This window comes from Hypomesus nipponensis, chromosome 13 (assembly GCF_054491055.1).
Source record: "Hypomesus nipponensis isolate SF chromosome 13, ASM5449105v1, whole genome shotgun sequence".
Lineage (NCBI taxonomy): Eukaryota > Metazoa > Chordata > Actinopteri > Osmeriformes > Osmeridae > Hypomesus > Hypomesus nipponensis.
The window spans coordinates 3,769,808-3,797,064 of NC_140373.1; the positions used below are offsets into that span (position 1 = coordinate 3,769,808).

A 27,257-nucleotide genomic window follows, 5' to 3' on the forward strand; every position below is an offset into this window, starting at 1 on the left:
AAGACTGGACTAAGTGATTTCCAGTGGTACAGTGAAGCCCATCAACAGACTCGTCTTTCTCTGGGACCTACAACTAGATGTCAACCAAATCAAAATCAACAAAATCTCATCAAATTATAGATCCACATTTCTTTACTTTAAAGAGTCAAGAGTTTAGATTTCAACATCACCATTTTTTGTGTCTGTGCACGAAAATGATGCAATCTCACGGTGGCAGACGGTCTTTATATTTCATCCAGTGTTGCGACTCCCTCAGGGTGACTCTGGTAACAAGCCACACAGGTACTTAACTGCGATACTCAAACAGTTTACAGTGTAATAAATAATCATTTAGTGAAGCACATCTCCTGTCGGCCACAGACAATTCAAGTGCACTCCAACCATCCCACCACCATGTTGGACCAGCGATGGACCACATTAACGACACTAGGCTATTCTATTCCTAAAAAAAAAGAGTCTGTAGGGGTGATTCCAGAAGGGGGCAACGACAGCTGCTGAGACCACTCCGTATCCGGTGGCAACGTTCTGTCATTCTCTCTCTATGCCTTTTCTACGTACAGGATTTCTGTTCCGTCGATCAAAAACCAACGGAAGTGTTGGGAGTGGGAGTGTAATCATGTCTCTCTTCACTCACTGTTCTTTTGGTCTCCATCAAGACTTCCCCAGTGTGCTTGTTAGCTCATGGCCAGGCTGTGAGCTACAAACAGGCATCTCATGTGGTAGCAACATCATCATTTAGATATCAATACTGGGCTGATCACTTGCAAGGCACTCATGTTATTCTGTTCATTCTGTCATTGGTTAATGCATGACCATTGCTAGTTTAGCATTTAACTTACTAAAAATATCTCCCAAAATATAATTCTAGGTCTGTGTGACATCGTAACCTACAACCAACATGGAACAAAATTGTAAATACAAGGAGAAGAAAATAATGACATTTACAATCCCAAATGATTTAAATTAACGGATTGACCTTTTTGGGAGAAAATCTGGTGCTGCTTCTAAATGTCATGAGGATTTTAGATCTGAAAATACATTATAGAAATTAAAATCAAACTAAATATACACCAATGTCTATTCCAGTACATACAAGTACAGTACACAACAAATGGAAAATACATTTACAACCAATATGGGATGTTTTTACAACATACAACACTGCTTTCACCAAAATACTTAAAACATCCTGAAAACATCCTGATCCTCAGAATAGAACAATGGCATATTGCACTCAGAACAAGAGAAAACACGTTTTGATGAAAATGTACTAGGACTTGTTAACAAAATGAAAAAAGTTCCACGATCAACCTATTTACAGTTGGTCCATATTTTATAAAAATCCAACCTAGGACAACCCCATTCTTCTCTTTCATCAGGTTTAAGAGTTCAGGGTTCAAAGGTGAAAGGGTTGAGAGGTTCAGTAGTAGTATTGTTGCATCTCAGTCCAGCTGGTGATCCAGTACTTCTTCTGTGGGTCCTCAGGCATGAAGCCCATGTTGAACTGGTACTCTAACTGGTAGCGTTCCTCCCGGCGGATCTTGACCCCATGATACTTTGGCATGATCCTGTAGTAGATGGCCCGTCTGAAGAAGCCAAGCTGAAGGAAACATTTAAACCAGGTGTTAAAATCAGTCATACTGGCATTAAGGATTGTAGGTTCACAACACTGTAGCACTTTCAAATATTGAGCCAAGAAATCGTTAGTTTAGTAATGAGGGAAACACAGAACAACAACAGAAGACGGGAGAATATCTGTCACGATCAGTCAGTAGAATTAGTAAACCAACCACCAGAACACTGAAAGACACCCTAGGGCTACTCAAGGAACGAAGCAGAGAGAGGAAACAAAACTAAAGCGTACAAGTTAGTCGCAGCCTAGAAAAGTAGGAAAAAGGCTATTAGTTCAACAACAACAAAAAGTCGGTAGCAACAAGGAAGTGGGAAGAGTCCACCCTGGTCCACATAAACTCCATTACCCAGGAGCCGTGCTGGTGAGCAGCCTGCTGGTCTCAGTAGTCCTCAGTCAGCCTCTCTGTCTCAGAGGGCTGGATCTTCATCTCAGCCTTCTGGCCTTTGGCCTCGTACATCTCCCTCCTGCTGGCCCTCCTGAAGAAGCCACACTGAGGGGGAGGGGGCGGGGATGTGGGGGTTAGACTGGTGGATAGATATGCAGCGGGACGAGCCAGGTTCTAGAACAGTCTCTTTGACCCACGTAGCTACAGTACAGTGGTAGAGTCGACACCTGGAAGGAAACGCGGGGTGTTTCTAGACACGTCAGAGGACGGTCACTTCCTCTCACCTTCCACAGGATCAAGCTGATGACCCCCAACAACAGGATCCCGGCTACCGCGGCTACGATGATGATCCACATGGGGACCTCATACGGTGTCTCCTCCCCCAGCACTGGATCAATGTTCAGCCCAAACTAAGGGGGAGGGGGGGGTCAAGAAAGAACAAAACAACATTAATGATCAGTACTTGTAACGTCTGTCATCATCTTCATCATCCTCACTTACCTCTCTGGTTTCATCTTTCATCTTTATGGTGGGTTTGTCTGTTATTAGCTTCAGAGTGGCCTTCCCCTTCACTGTCACTCTTAAAGAATTGGCATAGTCCTACACACACACACACACACACACACACACATCGACAGTCAGCACACCACATTACATGTCCATTAATTGGTTATCCGCCTGTTTCTGCTGCAGTCAATGACCTTTTACCTCCAGCATGGTGCTGTTCCACACGCGTGACCTGACTGTGACCTGGGCAGACTGGGACATGTTGGTCAGAGGGCAGGTGAAGGTCACACAGCGGGCCGTGTTCAGGGAGCAGTCCTTCACAGACACAGACAGAGGGGGACACTTCATGTGGATGTTCTTACACACCTGACTGCTCCATTCCTCTGTTCGCATGTCAAAAAACGCTCTAAACAGTCCCTCAATCAACTACTCTACCACCCACCCCTCCATCTACCCATCCATCCTTACATCCAGCCAGCCATGCATTCATCCATCAATCCACACATCCATTTGTCCATCTCCACATCCATCCACCCCTCTAACCATCCATCCCACCATCTTAAGATTTCCTTTGCTCTGTGTAAGGGTGGTGAGTGCTGCGGGCCAGGGCCAGGGCCAGGGCCATGACCAGGGCCAGGACCAGGACCAGGACCAGGACCAGGACCAGGACCAGGACCAGGACCAGGACCAGGACCAGGACCAGGACCAGGACCAGGACCAGGACCAGGACCAGGACCAGGGCCAGGGCTCTCACCAGTAGGAAGGTCTCCTTGCGAGGAGACAGCACAGTGATGGCTGCCTGCGGCTCCAGGATCTGGGACCGGACGGCCTCTTCCTCCACCTCCCTCTTGGGCCGCTTGCTTCTCCTGTTGGACAGCTGCGGGGAGAGATGTGGACACGGGGGGAGGAAGAGATTGAGAGGGGAAAGACGGGAGAAACAGCTCACAAGAGAGGAAGGGAAAACCCAACACAGCGTTTTTATAACCAGCGTTCATTTCAAGAAAGAAAGAAAGAAAGAAAGAAAAAGAGAAAGAAAGACTCCTCACAGTGAGGTTGAGGAAGTTGACAATATCCCCAGGAGGCACACAGCGGCTCTCTGCCGTTCCCTTGGTGATGATCTCAGTCAGGTACAGCAGCCACTTCCCATTGGTCACCTCCAAGGGCCAATCAAACTCCAGCGCCAGCATCCCCATGCTGCCCAGAGGCTGACCCAACACCTTCACCTGGTGGCAGGGAGGAGTAAAGCTCTTCAAGTCAAGTATAAAGTTTACTTCAAGTCAAGTATCTCCTCGTCAAACAATACTACGCAGTGATATCTATGATATCTAAAGTGCATAGTTGCATCATGACAAGCTTTGATACTCTTTTACTAGTATCGAACTCTAACGATAAGAGTATCGCTCTGGATAAGAGTGTCTGCTAAATGACTCAATGTAAAGGCAAGAGTCTGTTAGTGTGTGTGACCTGATTATCTGGAGGAGTGAGAACTTGCAGAACCAAGTAAACAGCCAAAATGTATGGAACGTGTGGACATATGCCTGACCTTAAAGGTGTACTCCACAAGACTGCCAATGTCGCCTGTGGTGTTCATGGCTGACTCCCCCATGACCTCTCCACTGAACTGGGTCAGAACCTGGGGCTGTTCTCTGGCCAGCGGAGAAGAGAGGAGGAGAGATGTGGATTTGTTTTTGCAAGTGAGTAAAAAATACGCATAGGTATATGTCAATAAAACTGCTGAAAGCAATTTGCGTAGGCTTACATTGAGAAGGAGGTCAGAATGGTGTTCTCGATGAGCAGGACCACAGGTACAGGGAACAAGTCGTTCTGTTCACTCAACCTGGAGAAGAAAAATAACCACAATAATGTAACGCATCTCTGTGTTCTAGAAACTCCGGTCTGTTTGCTAAAGTTGTACTGTAGTTATTTGTCTTCAGTGACTTACGTGGACAGCTGTAAGCGAGATTCAATCTCTTGTGTGTAGAGCGTAATACCTGAAGTCTCAAATATGATTTTCATTGAAACCTGGAAGAGGCCAGAGAGATTCACATCCCACAACAGACACACAGTACTACATATGAAGTGAATTTGTACATGGCTACACAGTCGTGTAACAGCTTTGCTCTTACCTTCTCATTACTTCTCAATGGATTCCCGAGTTCACACAAGACAGTTCCCTCTGATGTGCATTCTACATCAAGGTCCTAACCACACACACACACACACACACACACAATGTTAACATTACATTGGCTTTCCTTCACGTTTCATCCACACAAGCCAACATGAGGCCTGGCTCTCTGTCGCCCCCGTGTGGACCGACCTCGGCCCTGACTCCAGAGTAGCGCAGCACGTCAGGGATGGTGATGTTCAGCATGGCCTGGTGGGCGTCCTCGGCGACCTTCCCCTGGCTGGGTGTGTTGGTCACTTCCACCAGCAACAGCACCTTCTTTACATCACTGCTATACTGAAGAACCTGCAAGTTCCCCTTACTGCACACGCACATCCATACGCACGGACGCACACATACACACAAACACACACAGCCATCCATACGCACACACACACACACAGAATTTGTGACAGATTAGAGTATCGTAAAAGATGTATAAATTACAAATAAATTCTGCATGCATGATTTCCGGTTCTGTCCACACACCTAGGGTAAGGTGTTTTGACCTCGTTAGCAAACACAGCCTTCAGCTGAAGGTTACTGCTGCATTTGTTGTCTATGCCACACTCTTTCTGGAAGTGGATCTGAAAATGAAGACAGAAACTCAAAAGATGTCACCCGTGGCCAAACGAACCCGAGGGTCATTGAAACGCTGAGTGAGAGGGACCCCTACCTCAGTTCTCTCCGTGACCTTCTCCCTGTGGCTCAGGATAGGGAAGGAATCCAGATTCTGGAGGGAGCGCCTAGCTTTGGGTTTGTTCTCATGCAGAGACATGCTGAGAGAAAACACCACCGGCTCCAGTTTGTCCCTCACGTTCTCCTGCAGGAACGACAGCTAAAGTGTTTGTTTTTTTGGCACCAATTCAGCATTGTAACCCCCCAAAAATGTGACAGTATCTCCGTTGGTGATTGGGGTATGTAAATGATGATGTTTCTCCTGCATGTGTGCTCTCGCGAATATGCAGAGACAGTTTGTATCGGAAGCACTTGTATGGTCGTGTGTATGGTCTGTGTGTGTTTGAGCTATCGAGCCGTTACCTTGACGATGAGCTCCAGCACAGTGCACACGGCTGTAGGGGAGGGCAAGGTCAGGAGGTCAGAGTACGAATCATCCTGGTTGAGCAGGAATCGAACCCTGGGGCTCCTACGGTCCATGTCCGCCTTCACTGTGTAGTTCACAACTGTGAAACAGGAGGATATGGCACGTCACGGTTATTGTCGGCACATTTTTGCGTGTTTGTGTGTGTGTCTGCACGTTTATGAGATAATCGTCTAAGGGGATCAGATGGCTGAGCGGTTAGGGAGTCGGACTATTAATCAGAAGGTTGTTGGTTCGATTCCCAGGCGTGCCAAATGACGTTATGTCCTTGGGCAAGGCACTTCACCCTACTTGCCTCGGGGGGAATGTCCCTGTGCTTACTGTGTCACGGCCACAGCCGTATCCCCCTATTGTTTTTGGTTTTGCCCTGCCCTAGTGTTTCCCTGTCATTGTCGTCACCTGTGTCTCGTTCAGTTCTCGTTAGTTTCATTGTGTTCACCTGTGTCTTATTTGTTTCTGTGTATTTAGGTTCCTGTTTTGTGACCAGTCTTTTTCTTGGCATTACCCTTCGTCCCTGCGTGTACCCTGTCTGTTTCGAGTATTAAACCCTTTGTTTTTGACCATGCCTGCTGACTCTCCTGCGTTTGGGTCCTACCCCTCCACACGTCGTGACATACTGTAAGTAAGTACAGTGTACTCTGGACAAGAGTGTCTGCTAAATGACTAAATGTAATGTAATTGTGCGTTTACTCACCGACTTCCTTCTTTAAGTCCTTATTTCCCGTGCTGAGCGTGTAGGAGAAGCATACCGTCACTGTGATACTGGGAAACAAACAGAGGGCATCAGGAGATGACGGCTGGAAACTTTGTTCAATGACATTTCGGGAATCCATCATAGATTCTATTTAGTTAAGTGTGAAAACGAATCAAACAATTCCAAACAATGCTCAGTACTTCATTTCAAAAGCATTTAATCTAAAGGATATTTCTCACCAAGGTTTGTCCTTCGGTGGGCACTGCTTGGGGTCAACAATCTTTGGCTGCACCGTGAAGTTCTTAGAGATGTGGATAACTGGACGAGCTCTGGAAATGAAGAGAAGCATAACTTTCAAGGATTACAGTGTAGATGGAGGCTGGTCAGGATGTTTGACACAGGCACATACAATCCAGACGGGATATGAGTTCCTAGAACCAAACATGAACCTCTCATCCACTTCCTCACCTGAGCAGAGCGATACGATCGTCCAGGGAACCCACTACAATGTCCGGGTACCTGTTCTCATCCATGTCTATGCCCCCATTGATGGAATAGCCAAACGTCTGAAACCCACTGCTCACTGACTTCCCCTTAATCACCTGCAGGGGGCAGCAAATAGTGTGAAATGAAGACAAATACAGAAAACTTGACTTCAGGGTATTTCCAAATGGCTCAAGTACTTGCAGTAACTGTTCTATATTTGGGAGGTCATTTGGAAGGTGACAAAGAGCCCGACACTTAATGTTCAAAGCCACCTACAGAAAGTTGTGACTTTATTGCAGGTGACTTGGATGGCTGTAAAACTCACAGACAGTAGTACAATAAAGAAGAGCACTAGGTGGATGAAACTTGTTAAAAGAGGTGAGGGTGAGGTCCTCTTATCAGAATTTCCCAGAAAACGCAATAAAACATATAAATCCTTTCCTGTAACTGTTGTTGATTTCTGTTAATAATTACATCTTGGATCATGTGAGTGGAGTCGGATATAAGGAGACACATTTCAACAAGCTGAAAACAGACTTGTGTGGCTGTGAACACGACAGACACACTGTAAATATGAAGAGCTTCAACTCTCTCCTGCGGCTGGTCATTCCTCTGCTGCTGAGTCAGCAGGTATCCTGTGCCGGGATGTTCCAGTCCGAATCACACAATGAAATACAACCAGACGGTGAACTCTCAGAGAGTCCAGTCCTGAGAAGGACAGACTTTAATCTTTTGGAGAAGTTGAGAAACAGAACCCACTATGTTGCCAGAAGCTGTAAGGAGATCAAGGAGAGATATGCAGAGGAAGAGGATGGCCTGTACTACCTGACCACCACCACTGGGACCGTGTACCAAACCTTCTGTGACATGACCACCGCGGGAGGAGGCTGGACGCTGGTGTTGAGCGTGCACGAGAACAACATGTATGGAAAGTGCACGGTGGGCGACCGGTGGTCCAGCCAACAGGGCAGCAACCCCAACCTGCCAGAGGGGGATGGAAACTGGGCCAACACCGCCACCTTTGGGACAGTAGAGGGCGCCACCTCCGATGACTTTAAGAACCCTGGTTATTACGACATAGCGGCTGAAGATGTGGCAGTGTGGCACGTCCCCAACAGGTCACCTCTGGCCCACTGGAACCTGGCCTCCATCCTGCGCTACCACACAGAGAGACGCTTCCTCAGCTTGTATGGGGGGAACCTGTATGAGCTCTTTAAGCGCTACCCTGTACGGTACAACGTTGGGTCATGCAGTGATAGAGGACCCTCCATACCAGTAGTGTACGACTACGGAAGCAGGCAATCAACCAGTGCATTTTATGGTCCTTTGTCAAGGAGAGAGTTTGAGGCCGGATTAATCACTTTCAGAGCCATAAATACTGAAAGGGCAGCCTCGGCTATCTGCTCTGGGGTCAAGCCAAACGGATGTAATACTGAGCACTACTGTATAGGAGGAGGAGGACATTTCCCTGAAGATGCCCCACTTCAGTGTGGTGACTTCGCTGGCTTCGACTTGGATGGCTATGGAAGAAATGTAAGGTGGAGTGCCTCAAAGGAGATCACCGAGGCAGCTGTGCTGTTATTCTACCGATGAGCAGCCAGGTAACCATAGTCTGAGATTTAGTGAAGCCCAACCATAGTGAATCATAACTCTGGAACAAGATATGGAGCAGGACAATACTTTTTAAAACGTCTTTACAATTGTTTGTGTTTTTTTACTGTCTCACAGTCATACAATAAAGTATACCACTAGGTGGATGAAACACTTACAGTACACTTGTCACAATTTTTCACAATGTCTAAAACACTAAACCCCATTCACTGAATCAAATGTTCAGTGGCCTAAACCCATTTGACGAATCAGACACTTTTGTCAAAACTCTAAACACATTCTCATTCACTAAAAACATTTTGCACTGTGATGCACTTGTGCTGCAAAATGATAAACAGGTGGCAAACAGTAAACACAACTACAACACAGGTGTCATCTGTCAAACAGAATGACTCAAAATGGTTCACACTTGTTTCCAATGGTGGTTTGGGAAATGTCAGCTTTTTGTCAGAGAAAAATATTTTTGATTTATGAAATGAATAAAAACGGCTGAATCACAGATGAGGTGGTGTGCTTTTCTTTCAACCTTTCACCTTCTGCTTCAGTGTGATATGTGGGTTCTCGGAAAGGTAGTACATTATAGTTTGAATAGATGACAAAAAACTACTTTTGTTTAAGTCATATTTTGTGCATTTGCAGATGTGACATCTGAGAATGTCTGAGGAATGCTGAGCATTATGGGAAAGAAAGGTTCATACCTGACTGGCTTCCCCAGAGATTCCTTTCTTGCTTCCCATCCATATGTAAACCTCTCCGTTTTCATGGAATGGTGCCCCAACAGCAATGTCTATAAAATGAATAAGATTAATGTTACAATTAACGTATCAATTGAGGATTATGTGTGTGGCCCTGCCCATCTCTGACTCACTTTAAGATCAGTAAACATTGCTGTGATATTCATCTGAACCCTAGGTGGCAGCACCACACTGGTACACTTGTTATGACCTTGTTTGTGAGACAACGTAAAAAGGGCTGAACCCTCTTTTAAATAAGTTACAATAAACCTTCTCTTGAATAATTGAGTTGATATGACATGATAAATGAACCTTTAACACATACACTACCGTTCAAAAGTTTGGGTTCACTTAAAAATGTGAACCCAAAGAAAAGCAAAAAAAAATTCAATGAAGATAACGTTAAATTAATCAGAAATACACTATACATTGTGAATGTGGTAAATGACTATTCTAGGTGGAAACGTCTGGTTTTTAATGAAATAGCTACATAGGTGTATAGAGGCCCATTTCCAGCAACTCATACTGTATGTGTTCAAATGGAACATTGTGTTTGCTAATTGTCTTAGAAGAATAATGGATGATTAGAAGGATTAGAATGCCAAAGGTCTAAAATGTTGTAATTGCTGCAAATGGAGCATTATTTGACGAAAAAGCAAAGTTTGAAGAACAAAATTTATATTTCAAATAAAAATAATTATTTCTTATAATAATAATTAACCTTGTAAATGTCTTGACTACATTTTCTGTTCATTTTGAAAGTTATTTGATAAATAAAATTGATAGTTTTCATGGAAAACACTAAATTGTCTGGGTGAACCCAAACTTTTGAACGGTTGTGTATGTAATATGGAATTGAGTAAGTGAGTAAGTGGATGATCATTGATCCAAATTCCATACCAGTTACCAAGTTACTTATCTGAATGGGCAGTAAAATGTACTATGTATATTGCTGTTGTTATTCTAGTGAAGATCTGTAGTGACGTTACCTTGGAAACCATCTTGGTTGACATCACCGATGGCTGCAACAGCAAAGCCGAACCCAGACCCCCTGGGGCCTGTCAGCACGAGGGTCGGGCTCTCCTGGAAGGATCCGTTCTCGTTCATATAGACGTAGACTGCTCCTCCTTTCTCCTTCTTGCGGTCAAAGTAAAACGGTGCCCCTACGATCAGGTCGTTCCAGCTTCAACAGAAAGCAGGCAGAAGCACATCAATTAAAGTAATGGAGTTAGATGGCTGAGCGGTTAGGGAACCAGGCTATTAATCAGTAGGTTGTCGGTTTGATTCCTGGCCGTGCAAAATGATGTTGTGTCCTTGGGCAAGGCACTCCACCCTACTTGCCCTGGGGGGAATGTCCCTGTACTTACTGTAAGTCGCTCTGGATAACAGCATCTGCTAAATGACTAAAAGTAAATAAATATAACTAATAACAGGTCAGTACAGTAGGATCTCTCATTCATGTTCTAGATGTTTCCAGCTGGGACCTGCTGTATCACAGATCTGTATCTACTCTAATGGTACTTTCTTCATATTGTGTTTCTCTCGGTGCAGTCTTTGAACACGAGCTCTCTGATGTGATGGTAGATCAAGAAGACTAATGTTTAACGTCTCATTCATGCATCGAAAGGAGGGCACAGAGAACATGCCTCAGCCGTGATGCAATGACGCTTATTCATCTCAGGTGGTGAGAAGATAAAGTGAATCTATGGTGTGGTGAAAAGAGGCAAAAAAAACATCAATTCTTCATCAAGTCAGGCAGGCCAGAGTGAGAGTCATCCAGGTAACGAATTACGAATTGGTTGAAATAATAAGAAAACAGCATGCAAGGAAGAACTAGTCATTCTGTTCGCCAGTCAGAGAGAATAGTGTAGTATACTATAAGAAACTTAATGCCAGAAAGTAGCAGATGGCTGAAATATGGCATGCATAAAAAGGGAATAACATTAATTCTCCCCAAAATATTTGAGGACCTACTCATCATTGTTGAGGTCAGCAACAGCCAGACTGTTCCCGAAGTACGAACCCACTTGTTCCCCAGGGATGACGAGCACAGGCACCAGTTTTGTGTCCTTCCTCCCCAGAGTCACGGAGCCCTTGGACTCGTCTCTGGGAGACCCCGTTACCACCGTGTCTTCAATTCGACTCAGCAGGTTCTTGTCCTCGTGGACAGAATAACCTGGGGTAAAAACAGGCCCAAGTTACAGCGATGGTACCGGGGACCAGCCATAGATAGTAGTAGTGGGTCACTACTAAAAACCTTTTATCATTATCATTAAGGTCAATGTTGACTTCCTGTGATGGTCCCTTATGTGTGTTCCCTCTTTATAGGACATTTGAAGAAGTATGTATACAGTCTATGCAGTATGAGGAGTGGTTATATTTGACAGGGTGTTTTCAACCGAACACGTTTACCAGCACAGTCAGATTGTCAAACCTTGTAATGCAGTATAGTAAACAAGACGTACCCATGTAAATGTTTCTGTTGGTCAGCTCTCCAAAGTCTGAGCCCAAGGGGATGTCCAGATCATGGTCTCTCCAAGTGACGTGTACATTCCCTAAATAACGAGAAACAAATATGGAAACACACTTTTACAAAATAATAACAAGACACCAATCAAGATGTGGCTCAATCAAATCCTCATAAGAACGTGTGTCTGGAGAAGTGTCTATACATCTGTCTATACATCCGTCTATACATCCGTCTATACATCTTTGTGCCCTTCTCCCGGTGCGCACCTTGCCACGTGTAGCTTCCCACGGTGCCGATGTAGACGTCGGTGTCTGTGATGCCTGCGGACATGCCCATGCTGCACAAGCCCTCGCTGTTCTCGTTGTAGTTGGAGTTGCACACCTCGTAGTTGTAGGACTGCCACCCGTCTGCGGGGTCAAAGGTCAGGTCGTTCCCCCTGACGTAGCACTTCCCCACCATGCGCCTGTGCTCCTCCGGGGCCCCTCCCACCATCTTAACATAGCGGTGACCACACGCCTGCACCCCAGAGGCAGAGCAACCGTCACTGACACATCTAACAGAAGTACAGCAACAGCCACAAACAATAAGTAGATCTAACAGAGGGCATAGCTACAACCATTGACATAAAGCATATCAAACCTTATCACTGTACAGTATCTAAAGCCTGTCACATTTCTGGCTTTTAATCGTCAACAAAGGGATTGGACCGTGGGGGGGGGGGGGGTAAAGGGTTCTTACCAGCACGCGTCCCCCGCCTTTCTCTCTCTGGCTGGCCACCGTCACTCCCAGCCACATGCCCTCCACCATCTCTGAAGAGTCGGCTGTATGTGGAGGGAGAGGTGTTCACAGGGAGGCACCAGGGAACATGCATGCGTGGGCGTTTAGAGGGTGGTTAGAGGGTGTTTAGAGGGTGGTTAGAGGGTGTTTAGAGGGTGGTTAGAGGGTGTTTGTGTTTGTTGAGGGAAGCTGTGTGCGGACTCTAGTACTGCAGAATACCGTTGATTCTCTATCTTTGGATGGTGTCATCGTCATCAGATATGAATTGGTGTTTTTTTTTTTATGTTGGTGATGTATAGGTGATGGGATGTTGCATTTGGAAAGGTTGGACATATGAACAATTTTTCATACTATTGTAATATTTTGTAATGTTGTCATTTTGTAAATAAAAGTTGTAATGTTCACGTTTAACAGTTATAAATGTGTACACATGCAGAGATGTGATAACATGACATTGTTATTTCTGATAGTATGTTTTCAGGGAGGAACTAAAACATCCCCACCATCATCATTAATTCTACAACGACGGTCATGAGGACCGTCAGGAAAGCGGGACAGCCAAGCATCGAAGAAGACAGTTCAAACCATCGTGGATAATGTCCCACCGCAAAAATACTTGTTGACAGCACCAATTCCCTGACATTAAAACATAAGTCGGTTATTATCTTTCTTACTTTCTGCCTCCGAGGGAAACAGCCCTGGGAACCCAGCACACAGTGGTGAGTCGACCCATAATAAAGTTTAATTACGAAGGCTGCCCCCTCAGTCAAATCTGGAACATGCCTTTCAGAGCTGACTGAGCCACTTGAACAGCTTAGTCATGGGGGGGGGGGGGGGGGGGGGGAATCTGCCTTTGTGATCATTTGATACTTAAGCTTCTGAGCAGAGAGGAAGTATCAGCCAGGCTCTAGATTAGACTGGAGATATCGAGGGCTGGATATAAAATATGGGTCACTGGGGTGGTTCAATTTAGACACAAGAAAGGAAGCTATTGTTATGATTATTATCATATATATATCATAAATAATGGCCACAACTCTATTTCTGTACTTAGCTACTTTACAGCCTTTAATGAAAAACTGAAGATTTGTGTAGTGACGGGGGTCAAAGGTCATTGTAGTCGTGGTCGTGGCTTACTAGAGCTGACCAGATCCATCCTGGAGCAGTCAGAGGTATTCATGTTGATGGGGCAGGAGTAGATGGCACCTGTCTCATTGACGTTCTTCAGCTGCGACAGAGCCTTCTCCTTAGGGGCTCCTGCCAGGAGGCTGGGGGCAGACAGACAGGCAGACAGAATCAAATGAGACCAGTTACATTTCCTGTCCCCACAACACCACACAACAACTATATCTGAACATATCGGTTGTAAATCACTGACACATCTCCCATGATTGATTTGTACCATTTGGCATCCTACTATTGATTCTGATGACGACAGGCGTAAGGACAATTCTCTTATTCGTACACAGTAAGTCAAATGTGGTCAGCAGTCAACCATCCAACTCATCATAACAAGGGTCTTAACCTGAGAGAGAGCGACCACACCAGCTGACCTGTGAACCCCCGAGGCAGAGGCAGAACAGAGGCAGCCTCTTGAGTGCAGACATGAGAGAGCGGGGGAAGTGGGGGCATTAACCAAGACAAGACTGGACGTGATGCCAGCTTAGGGAGTCAACCCAGTCTACTAAGCCACTGGCCTACTCTCTCCCTCTGCATCTCCAGACATGGTGAACTTTGAAGCAGGTACACTATACATCAGGCAGGTCCTGAGGCTGGAGACATAGTGTAGTCAGATGTATTAGCCTCTGCTGATGAGTTTGAGCATGAAGGGACAGTCAGTGGTATGATATTATGGGGTCCATGGAAGATAAAACCTGAAGTTCATACTGTCACAGCTCTTTATTTAAAGTCTATAAAAACTGCTCAAATCTCAATTGTACTTTTTCATTGTCTAGTACAGAAAATTACGTCAAATTCCCCTTTGTTCTCATTGACGTCAGTCACACAAAGTGAGTCAAAGTGTTTTTGGTGCCTTGAGGGGGCCATACTTCCTAAAACCAGGTGGTAAGTGAACAGGTTGTGCTTTTAAAACAGTCAGAACCCACACCCATGTAACTGTCCCTGAGTATAAGAACAAACACAGACAGAGGCTGCAGGACGAAACACAACTTTCCTTAATAACCGACAGCGATAGAGGTTTTTCCGAAGTAAGTTATTTGACCAAAGCCCTTGTTTGGAGAGACCTGTTTCTTGCCTCTGAGGTAAGTATTTGAGGGAGTTTGAGACCCGCTAGTTGAATATTCCAAAAAAAGTCGCATAAAAAAAATGAGTAGTTTTTCGTACACCTTTTATCTTGATTCATATCTTGAACTTGGTGAGCCATACCTAAACTGAGTGTGCGCCTTGTTTGTAGAGTGAAGGAGGGTGTATTTGGGAGCTGATTGGGAGCAGCGTGCCTGGCACTGCCTGTCTCATGCAGTGTTTATTCAAGCCCACACCACAGACGATGAATCAATACCTCACTATACAGTACTAGCAAGAACACAGCAGCATGCCTATGTATGGTCTTTCCGCTGCCATGCAGTATAAACATGAACCTCAACAGACTGTGAAGTGGAATCTCTACTCTCTAGTCTGGATCTCTGGATTCAAGGAGACCTGGTGGAAGAAGTCAACCCTAGTAACAGATCCAGGATCAGATGTCTCCATTCCAAAACTTCAACTGTAACCATTCGATAATAACCATTCGATAAGCCGCACCTGAGAGAGATGTGAGGAACTTGTCTGAATGAGTTCATTTCACCTTCGTTCAGCAGACTAAAAGGACACCTCTACAGTAAGAAGAGCTGGCCTGTTCCTACACAGGAACATGCTACTAACACTCTCCAGCCATATGAGCGCATCATTTCAAACTAAAGGACAATTATCCTTATTTTCTCCAGAGAGGCCTCCCCAGCCATTGATCAATTACCTTGTCACGGTGATGACAAACAGCTAGAGCCCAAATGGCCTTTCAGCGGCACACCACGCCATGTATTTCCTATGGTTATGACTGAAACATTGTGGCTCCAATTGGTGATAGAGCGGCCTTGGCTCTTGTGATCACTCAGTAATAGACTATCTGAGATTCCACAGATGTTTGGAGTGGCTGAAGCACTGACAGATATGGAGGGAATCAAGGCCACCAAGACTGGTTGGTTTTCAGACCTACAGTACGAGACAAGGAAGTCTACTTTGTAATCTGATATGTGTGTCTGAGCGTGTAAATGTGAGGAATGTTTGTGTGTGTGCACAGTGGCTTACCTGAATGCGTAGTCATTCAATCAAAAGTCATGGCCACCCAAAGAGTTAATCAATGGTAAAAACCTGTACCTAGTGGCTCAGAACAAGGAGTTAAGGAGTTGGGCTATTATTGTGGGAAATGAACACAACCAGAGATTATACTGGGTAATATCCAGGGTTATAGAAGAGCCAGGGTGAACCTATTGTAATAAAATCAACAAAACTGCACCCAGCACCAATTTTGCTGGGTGAAGCCATGAGAAATTGGAGCACTAAGGCTGCAAAGCTGATGTAGGCAGTGGGAGGCAAGCTAGGTCTTGGCAGGCTAATGGCTTTTCATTACACACCTCACAACAATACTGGTTGAGTTTGACCTGGTTTACACACAGAAATGTCCCATCTCTTTGTTTGTCGGGTCCCACGTAGGGAAAATGTTTGTTGCAGCAACTTAACCCCTGTCAAGAATAAAACACTAACTGCTGTTAGTGGCTCAAATTTCTTTGAAGGAAATTAGGACAATTATGTTCATTTGAGTGACACCCACAGAGCTAATATACAATGTGAGAAATCCTCAGTACAAGATTATATTTCAACCAGAACAACTGTAAATGTTCAACACTCTAACAAAGAGCAGTACATGATAATTGGGTTCTCTTTAGATAGCAGCTAGACTAAACAATGGCACATTCTCCTGTTTGACCTTCACATGCTGATATGTTCTCATTTCAGATTAAACAATGCAAGCCTGCATGTCTACCACTCTGCTCATCACCTTCCAATAAACTGTCTGAATCCTCTCTGAGTCAGGATCGTGGAGCTGGGGGGCTGCATTCCTACTCAGAGAACATGTTGAAATTCGCCCCTCTCAACCAGCTAGCCGAGCTAAACCAAACATTTGCGATTGCTCACACCCACAAGGTGCATTGTTACGTTCTTCTATATTTGCACAAGAAACAAAATAGGATCTAAATTGTGTCCTTGTTGAACTAGGATGTAACATTTTCTTTACAAACCTGCCAAGTCATAAACTACCCTATTTCATGCCAGACACACTAAACAAAAAGCCCTTAATTAAAGAGAGAGAGAGGATATGAAATGCAGGGGAGGGGAGAGCGACAAGGGGAGAAAAGGGTTGCTGAACAACAGCATAAAGACTGTTGTATACACAGTAACCTTTAATAACTGATATTCCGACTTCCTTTGTGAGAGGAGGACTTGTTTGACTTTACAAAGACACATCTCGGTTTCTCACCTCAGCACTGCATACACATGCAACCGTCTCCCGTTTTACAGACTGAGACAGAGACCATATTCTTTAGTTCCCACCTGGGGAATATCCTTCCAACAGTCCTGTCCTCAAAAGATAATAAAGAGATTTAACAATGACAAGCAGTTAAGAGACAATGTGCAGCCATCCTGATGGAGAATGAAAGAGGGGGCATAGTCTTAGCCGGGGAACATCCATCTCCATCTATCTCCAGTCTAAACAGCTCAGTGATAAGGCATGACGCAGGGCTGTTGCCGACAGACGATGGCCATCAGTCCAGCTGGCGTCCTGCCCAAAACTCCTGGAGGTGTGAGTGTGAGAGAGTGTGTGCGTGTTTGAGAGAGAAAGTGTGAGCGGTATGTTACACAGAGACGTATACGCCTGCCTGCCTGCCTGTGTGTGTGTGTGTGTGTGTTTGCACGTGTATGTGGGTACACTCTACCGGTGATGGATCACCTGCCCAGATAAGCTCAAGAGGGAACTGATTTGTCATGGGAGGAACTGTGGGGGAGGAACACCAGAGTGCTCATGGGAAACGAAGTCCATCTGAAAATCACTGGTAGCCATGCTGATCATCCACAAATGACAAGATCCAGTACAGTCCCAAGGGGAGACTACATGAAATGAAACAAATAGATTCCATGTTGGACAAGCAGCATGCCTTACCTGCACTTCACCAGTGGGAAGCGTAAGACTAGCAAATAAATCAATTACATTATATGAACGAGCACATCGATTCCTGGAAAACCTCTGCACTTGAGCCAATTAAACCTGCTAAGCTAATAGATGGGGTAATACTGAAGGTAGCGACTCAATTTGCAGATTCAATTTAGGATTAGAACTAGGGCAACCAGGTACACAATTAAGTTATGCCTTTGTAATGGTGTAACAGCTACTTTGAAAGCGGACGATATGTCTAATACTCCATGTCATGAGAATAGGGATTTCAAACAGGAGCTGGTGATTGAATGTTACTGTAGCACGGTAGTCCTCAGAGACAAAGGGAAGGTCTCAAACTAGACCATGAACTCTGGGAATGAATCATTAACATTCTCTCACATTTGTTTTGGGTGACTGATTTGACTGATATTGATATAAAAAAGAGCTTTCACTTGGCCTTAGATAGTTCATTTTGAAGTTTTACATTTACATTTAGTAATTTAGCAGACGTTCTTATCCAGAGCGACTTGCAGTAAGTACAGGGATATTCCCCCCCCGAGGCAAGTAGGGTAAAGTGCCTTGCTCAAGGACACGTCATTTGGCACGACCGGGAATCAAACTGGCAACCTTCTGATATCTAGCATGATTCCCTAACTGCTCAGCCACCTGACTCCTTTAGTTTTAAGTCTTTATCTTCGGAAATAAACTATTTCTGGACTCTTACTGTCTACAATACAGCTTACGAAATACCTTCTCCTTGAGCACACATTGGTATCAGACCATTCAGCGTGAGCGCACCTTTCTGTTCTCACCTGTGAGCACACATAGCTGGCAGATGAGTCAAACACAAACATAGAGAAGGGGGGCTGCAGTTTAACCACCTGCTTCTGTTGAAATGTGGTTGTCAGAGACATGCCAACAACATGAGTCCCCATCTGGGACACGCTGTGAGCCTTGCCTGCATTGGGAGGCCTTGGAACAGAGTGATAGGATGGGTGTAGCTCAGTGCAAGAACATTCAAGTCCAAAACAAGAGGTTTCAGATTTTAACTGTTTTTAACTGTTCATTTCTTAGGTTGAATATTTGCTAAAAGAACATTACTACTTAGAACAGTAAACCAATCAATCAAACCTTTCACAGAATATTTAGCAAGAATTTAAAATAACTTGTTGGAGATAGCATTTACATCAAATGTTTGAAGGGCCTTCAGACCACAAAGATGATCAGACCCCCACTACGATAACTATGAGCTTTGTATTTATTCAACTGTATTGGAGAACAAGAGTTCTTCATTCAATAGAGCCAACATTCACCTCGTGTTAGTTCATTACTGCATGCATGATCCGCAGGTGAATGGCGGTTGGTGGTGAACCACTCATACATACCTACTGAACCACTGAAAGGCAATTTTGAGGACAGCTTGACGAAAGGCAAGTTGCGGCAATTCCACAACCCCAAACAAAACAAGGAGACCATATCTCATAGGATATGATCAATTTGAATTCTACCACAGAACTACCAGTTTTAGTAGCTCAATATGGACACACAATGTTCTCTAGATTACTCCACAATGTCTCTGGCCTGACAGACAGCCATAGTAAACGACCTGTGGGGAGAGCGAGCTAGGCCTTTGTTTGCTTTTCCCCTCTCACTACTTTAGTCTCCACAGACGTACTTACTTTTCACGTTGTAGTGCTGGTCAAACACAGACCCGCCTCACAATGGTGTCAGACATTTTAGAATGAATTCCAGAAAACACTTGGACACACGGGAAGCAGATCCATGCATTATTAGGATCAATAGTAGCTCTACAGCAAAAGAAGGCCACTTGATTCTAGAGAAAACAAAAAACGATTAGTAAGTAATACTACGATTAAAGTAATACTGTATATTTTCACCATGTATACAGGAAATTACGAACTCAGCCAGGCTTTACAACTCTGCAGGAAACTTCTAGTCCCTGTGTACACACAAGCACACACACACACGCACAAGCACATACAGTAGGAAACGCACACACAGAAACACACACCAGATCTGCCAGGGGCAACATGAGAAACATCCTGTTTGAGGACCACCATCTGCCTTGGGGAGTAATCAGTGAAAACAGAACAAACTAATTCCGACTGGTGGCAAATAAGTAAATAACTGATAGCAGTCGAATAGCACTGTACTCAGTGACACTAAAGCCCTCAGATTATTGTACTGGACCCCACACAGGGGGGCTTGGTGTGAGGGATGTGATGGTACAGGGGGGCTTGGTGTGAGGGATGTGATGGTACAGGGGGGCTTGGTGTGAGGAATGTGATGGTACAGGGGGGCTTGGTGTGAGGGATGTGATGGTACAGGGGGGCTTGGTGTGAGGGATGTGATGGTACAGGGGGGCTTGGTGTGAGGGATGTGATGGTACAGGGGGGCTTGGTGTGAGGGATGTGATGGTACAGGGGGGCTTGGTGTGAGGGATGTGATGGTACAGGGGGGCTTGGTGTGAGGGATGTGATGGTACAGGGGGGCTTGGTGTGAGGGATGTGATGGTACAGGGGGGCTTGGTGTGAGGGATGTGATGGTACAGGGGGGCTTGGTGTGAGGGATGTGATGGTACAGGGGGGCTTGGTGTGAGGGATGTGATGGTACAGGGGGGCTTGGTGTGAGGGATGTGATGGTACAGGGGGGCTTGGTGTGAGGGATGTGATGGTACAGGGGGGCTTGGTGTGAGGGATGTGATGGTACAGGGGGGCTTGGTGTGAGGGATGTGATGGTACAGGGGGGCTTGGTGTGAGGGATGTGATGGTACAGGGGGGCTTGGTGTGAGGGATGTGATGGTACAGGGGGGCTCCTGTACTGAACACAGTCTCTCTACAAACATGACACTGCAACACCACATTACTATACTGTACCCTTGGATCCAACTCACACACGCTCAAACACACACGCTCACCCCCCCCCCCCCACACACACACATCCACACCCACATCTGGGGAATCCGTAAACACATTTCTGTATGGCCCGGGAGAACTTTGGACCCATTTGACCAATCTTTCCAAGGCAGCAAAGTCAGTGGTTGTCGTTGTGCTAACCAGAGCAGGGGTTTCCAACTGAAACACTTCCCTCACGGAGCTGTAAATAGTGGAATTTACAACAGACTAGCCCTGAGATTATCTCCACTGTCTTGACCCCGCTTGGCTATCCCCATATAAAGGTTCCAGGTTGGACAGCAGGGGGTTTGTCAAGAGCAGTCTTGACAGTTGCTGACGGTTGATGTTCTGCTAACAACATTTTAGCATGTTTGCTAAGGTAATCTAACAAATCTTGTAGATAACCTGAGGGTGAGTGTAACTGAGTTTAATTGGTTAAACTCACTCCAAGTATAAATACTGCTCACTTGCGCCAGTATGGGCAGATTGGGAGGAGGATTAATTGACAAGCCGGTGACATCGTTTACAGAAGCTCTTACAACATCTTAAGTATTCCCCAATACAATGTTATTGCCAAGAGACATGCATACCAAAGGTAAACGTATACCTCGCTATCAAATGACCATCAGAGATGAAATATGACAAAGGGGAAAGTGAGCTAGCATGTTGCTCCCTTGGCGACCATATCTTCATTAGCCCCTGAGGTAACATTACAAGTTCATCCGCCATGCTGTTTTGGTGAGTATGTACTGCCATAGCAGACAAAGGAAGTGTTCCTGTTTTGTTTGGTGAGAAGTTGTCTTCCCTGCAGGTGTTTCCCAGTGAAAGCCCCTCTGAGGTGAGTCTCCATGGCTGTTTTAGGGGGGACCCTGGGATCATGCTGAGGTTAATTTCAACACGTTATTGGAACTTGTCAGTCATGCTAATGGGACAGAGGCTAAGATAAGTGATGCAGGCTAGTGGTGATTGGTTAGGGGTCATGATCACCATGAACAATCTTAAAACTAGCTGAAATGTAGGCCTATGTTCTTTGAAAACTTCTTAAAAAAAAAGATTCTACCTGGTAAAGGAGGGCAGTAAAAGAGAAAATAATTCAGACAAAGCTATCAACTTAACTTTGTTATAGGTTCAGCATTACTCAGATTTTGCTGAAACTTCACTTGGCAACATCATTGGCAAAGGCCCTATACACTGAGAGCTATGGATTATTTCAGAGCTAATGCACAAAAACAGCAGACTAACAAAAAGAAGAACAACGATTAATGAATGCACCAAAGGCTTTGATCCCATTTCTAGCAGACAGCACCAATGACTCGGCACTTAAATTTTCAGTAACTTCCACAGAGCATGGCTGTTCTGATATCTATGTAAGTAAAAATGAAGAAATAAATACATAAAGGCTAACAAAATCTGAAAGATGTGGTGCAGCATGCGGTAGGCCATCCTGTATGCATTAAAACACCTTGAAAAACACAAAGTACACACATGGTTAGTTCTGTTTCTATCCCATATTATCCTAAAACAAAACTTAAATACTACAGCTCTTTGTCACAGAGATTTATCAATGGGCCACTGTCTATGGGGTGTGACTAGTGGTGGCATATAGTTTGTATGTTTAAGGGCCTATTCCTAATGGACAACACAGGCTTCTTATCGCAAAGGCGTGTCATTATGGCATGATGCTAGTGCTTTTGAAAAGCGCTTACTCAGGAGCCAAAGATGCAGCTACGGACATGGAATACTGGACTGGATCCAAGTCCAACTAACCCGGCGTGGCCAACTCTTTTATGTTATCAAGGGGACTATCTTTTGTTATTCAGAATCACATTGGTAATTCTTCTGTCCTTATTCCTTTGTTCGTGAATGTAATTACTGTTTTTTTTTCCCGGAATCAACAGTATGGGGGGAGATATCTGTCTGGAGTTTTGCATGAAAATTCAGTCTCTTGTAAAGGGACAAAGTCAGGAGACTTGTTACTGCAGCGGCAGCTACTCTGTTTCAGTGTGTGTGTGTCTATCAAACCACTGACAGCCAATCTAATCTACACCTCTGTGGAGAAAGGGGAGGACCCCATCAAACGAAATGCAGGATATCATGGTGCTGGGCAACAGCTCCCAGACAGAGATGATGTGTTGAAGCTGCACCTCTCAACTCTGATTAAATATGTCTGAGTCTAAGGATTAATGGCCCGTTGATTAACCAATTCAGGAACACAGTGAATCGTAAATGTGAGTCTGTGTTGGGAAGAGACAGATCTGCTTTTTTCTGACTTGTTGAGGTTTGAATTGGATGCATACAAGATGAATTTAGTGGCAGAAAAGAGGGATGCGTTCAATCTCCTCGCTTTTAGTCCTGTCCCAACCTGCAACCTGGCGGGTCGCGAGTGTGCAGGCAAGAGTGAAACATTCCACGCATACCACCGAGTCAGGGGCCTGGAAGAACCAATGAGAGGCCAGCTGACAGCCTTGTCCCTCCTCTCCTGGTCCAATAAGGAACAAAACACCCAATAGATCTTCCACAAAAAAATGGGAGGAAGGGAAAAAAAGAGAGGAGTGGAGTGAAGGGGGAGAGAGAGAGGGATGTCATGTTCAAATGACCAGGTACATATATTGCATGGGCAAGGTGCTAGCTTGTCTGGATCATAAAGGCTCTGGGTTTTGAACAGGAACTAACCCCTTTCCTCCATATAGTGGTCAGACATTGAGCTGAAGTATTCTGTTCTGGAAACATTCAAATTCTGCACTCTCCATGCCAAAACAATCTCAGCTCTGGTTTATTGCACCGGTAAAAACCTTTTTTACAGCTCCAATCTTCAACTCTGTCAAACACGCATACAGACAAAAACTACACATAAATAAACTTAAAACATTGTACAAGCTATGCCTCGTTCATAGACCCCTTAAAAGCATTTTTCACAATCATTCTCCATCCCCTCTACAATGGAGAAATGTAACGAGCAGATTTGTGGTCAACCCTTACTGTGGTAAAACAAGACAAAAACAGCATTAAAGGAATACAGAACACAGACAGCAGACAACACAGATAAATCCCCTTAACTCAAACATAAGTCAGCACATTCTTCTGTCTCTTGAGACAGGCCAATACGATACCAAACCAGCCACCATAGCATCGCATGTTGGCTTATATCGTATACTGCGTACAGTACAGTTTACTAATACATGCTGCCTTTTCACACTAAATATCTGGTTGACTGCCAATGATGTTGCCAACTGAACCATGAAAAACTATAAAAATAAGTAGTAGACTAGTTTCCATATAAAGTCATAGGTCAAAACATTTAGCAGCATAGCCAACATGACATTTAAGGTTATTGCTAGACTGTAGAGGAATTGAAATAATACAAATAAATAAAGATGTTGAAATGTTGGAGTTCAGGTGCTAAGGGCTCTTCTCACTCCTTCATCTTCAGCAAGGTTTGAGTCCATCAGTATGTCCCCAGGTCCCCTAGGTCCCCTGTCTCATCATCATGACCATGTGGTCCCCTTCTTAGGTTGCAGCTTGTGGACAGTGACACCATCTCACTGGGGACAGGGCCAGTATGGCACATCGAGCAAGAGTCAGCTGGACACAGGCTGGCAATCCATATCCCTGACTAAGAAGTCACAGAGTAATACACTGTTCTGCTATTTTATTAGGAATATATTTTTGGGGAGGGTTAGAGTTATTGTAAAACGGTAACTCCCCTACTCTTCATCTCACGTCCATGATTACATCACAGGAAGAGGAGCTCAGTTTGTAGTTTTCTTTCCTGCTTAACTCATGTAGGCAATTAAATGGGCAATTCTCCATGACAAAACAGAAACAGGAAGATATGGGCACTTTGACCAAAGGAAATCCTCAATTATGTACTGATGTACGGTAGTCCTAGTGATCTCCTACCAGTGAGATTCCACATAGCTCTATCAAGCCCACTGGGAGGTAAGATCTTAGAAGAACACGTTTGTATTCATGTAGCATACAGATATAAGGGCAAGATATATGTTTCATACATATCTGTATGTAACATACATCTGTATGTAACATACAGATATATGGGCAAGAATGCCCTTACAGACAATAACGAACTGCACAAATTTCTGCCCAGTGACCATCTTATCGTGAAACACAGTATACGCATCTAGCCAACCTACAAGAGCAGTAAGTATAAGGAAACATTTCCTCTGGGATTCTCTTCTAAGTCTGCAATTGTGTATAGAGTCCCTTCCCTAAGACATACAACCCCCCAGGGGTATATTTAGTGAGGTATATGATCCCCTTTGGAGCACACAAGCCAAGAACCTTGGAAGTGGAGGCTGTAATGTATGATCACCTGGCCCACCTGTTTATCCTGCAGCGGACAGCCCAGCACAGAGAGCACAACACACATGTAATAGTGAGAAGTCTACACAAGTCCTTTTGGTTACAAATCTTCCATCCAAGACTACTACCATACCTATGAAACATTGCTCTGTTGTCTTAGGCTGCCATTGATCAATCGAGCCAGCCAGAAAGAGACATACGAGATTCCGCGTAAGATAGCATATATAAAAAATGCTTTGCTTTCTGCAAACGCATCCTCTTTTATTTAAATGTTCTGTCTTGGGCTATGTTCTGTGGCCTTTAGTTATGCAACAAACTAAGACACAGCCACACATTTTATGAATGTTTGGACACATGAAGAAAGGTCAAAGGCAATGAGACGCTGTGTATTTAATAAGCATTAACGGAATTTGAATAGCTTAGGTGAAAGTGAAGGTAAAGTTTTGTCTTTGACGCAATCTACCTTCCACACCTTCAACCATGACACCTAGGCTACACTCTTTCCACACACAAAAAAGTAACGTTACTGGCGCATACTATTTCATGAATTGCGTAGCCATCACGTAGCAAGGGCACAGACAGTAGCTCGATGTATTTCGGCGTCTTTGAAGTTTAGAATCCGAGAATACATGTTGTTATTGTATCTAACGGAATAATCCTATACTGAGCCCTCATCATGGTGAGATTGGATAGCAGCGTCGATGTAAAGCGCCGAAAATTGTCGAAGGAAGACAGTTTGATGTGACAGGTGTGCGACTTGTGGGAGAGTTTTTATGAATAATTGAGAAGTTGCGGCACAGATCTACAGTGGTTTATAATACCAGTTTGCAATGGACAGCAATATACAGCTGATTATATCACCGTAAGAACTTTAAAGAAGATTCCAGAACCTTTTGTAAATCTAATTGGAGAAAGTGGTTTGTTCAATAACCTGATATGTGACAGTACATCCGAGTTTTAACAGCTAATATTTGCAAACTATACCACGTTAATACAAACCACATCTAAACCCCCACATCTTCGTCTAGACACAACAAATTACGTTCAATAGATGCACCGTGATACTCACAGGTATTGCTTCGAGCCTTGTGTCTGATAATGCAGAGCTACGGAGAATCCAAATAAACTGCCAGTAGTTTTTCCTTCTTTGATGACTGGGAACCGCTCGTCAATATTAAATCCAAAGCAGGTTGTCACAAATAACAACGTCAAGACTCCACGGAGTAATATATCTGGGGCCATGTTTATTCCTCGCTGACTAGTTCCCGCTGCTCCACAGTCTGAAGCGGGAGTGTAAAATATTCTCCCTGCACCTAGGTTTCCCAGGTAGGATTCACAGTGCGCACTCCATTTAGAAACGTCTCTCCTCTCTTATTCTGTGAACGTCTGCTAAGGTGCCGGTGGCTGGCTCTCTCTCCCCTCCCTCCTTGCCTCTACTCCACCCATTGAACGAGTAGACCAACACACTCAAACCTGCATGGACTTTCACCAACTCTTCCGGTTTTTGTTGGATGCATACAGTGGATAAAGTTAATGATAGTGTAATTGAAGCCACTTTGTGTACGTCAGTAATGGCAACGCACTCAAAGCCATTAGCTGCGTACATTCACTTCGGGATTTATCTCACTCATCTTTCACTCACCCACTCACTCACGCACAAACAAACGTATACCAAAAAAAACTACATCCACCAATAAAGTAAACATATGGGAAGATTAATTTTTCGAATAATCTTTTGACAAACCATAATTTGTGAAAAATATTATTCTCACTGAAGTATATCTATAAACACCTGCACAATTCATTGCTAAATACATACACCTGCACCGGTCATAATCAAATCTTGTGCAAAATAGTCCTGTCAACTAAGTACTTTGTAGTCCTGACTCATGATGCTATGCTATAGTGGAGTAAGCTTTTGTAAGTCTAGGACGGCTGAAGTTCTCTCAGGATTCTCATGTTTTTGGGAGCCTCGTGATAGCCTGGCCTCCTGCCTCACCTCCAGGTCAACTGATTGTCACTAGGCCCGCCCCCAGTAAGAACCAGGCTCACAATTGACTCCACAACCTGTCAATCAAACTTCTGACCAGCAATACCTACTTCATTAAAACCCTTAATCCCCTTAGTCTGTTCAGAGAGGGAGGCAGTGTTTTAGTCTGGTTCTAAACTCAACCCCCCAACCTTTCTTATCTAATCTCCTTTCGCGTAACCACTCTTAGAAACCGTTTAACCCGACTTGCCATCACC

General features: G+C 44.5%; 2 protein-coding genes across 2 annotated transcripts; one reads left to right on the forward strand and one right to left on the reverse strand.

The window, feature by feature from the left end:
- Positions 1 to 1,509: 1,509 nt before the first annotated feature.
- Positions 1,510 to 26,436, reverse strand: itga3b (integrin, alpha 3b). Its single transcript, XM_084669810.1, has 26 exons — positions 26,080 to 26,436; positions 13,704 to 13,834; positions 12,528 to 12,610; positions 12,056 to 12,305; positions 11,785 to 11,874; positions 11,294 to 11,495; positions 10,309 to 10,502; positions 9,284 to 9,372; positions 6,957 to 7,090; positions 6,728 to 6,817; positions 6,489 to 6,556; positions 5,734 to 5,876; positions 5,369 to 5,515; positions 5,182 to 5,279; positions 4,846 to 5,014; positions 4,652 to 4,726; positions 4,468 to 4,547; positions 4,285 to 4,362; positions 4,069 to 4,171; positions 3,572 to 3,748; positions 3,280 to 3,402; positions 2,727 to 2,840; positions 2,520 to 2,618; positions 2,303 to 2,428; positions 1,980 to 2,123; positions 1,510 to 1,600 (listed from the first exon to the last, which is right to left on the reverse strand). Exons 1-25 carry the CDS (start codon positions 26,250 to 26,252, stop codon positions 2,013 to 2,015), a joined length of 3,147 nt encoding a protein of 1,048 aa, XP_084525936.1. The 5' UTR covers positions 26,253 to 26,436; the 3' UTR covers positions 1,510 to 1,600; positions 1,980 to 2,012.
- On the forward strand, positions 7,417 to 8,852 carry LOC146259527 (intelectin-like). The gene has a single exon (XM_084669811.1). The coding sequence runs from the start codon at positions 7,548 to 7,550 to the stop codon at positions 8,565 to 8,567; it is 1,020 nt and encodes a 339-aa protein (XP_084525937.1). The 5' UTR covers positions 7,417 to 7,547; the 3' UTR covers positions 8,568 to 8,852.
- Positions 26,437 to 27,257: the final 821 nt, after the last annotated feature.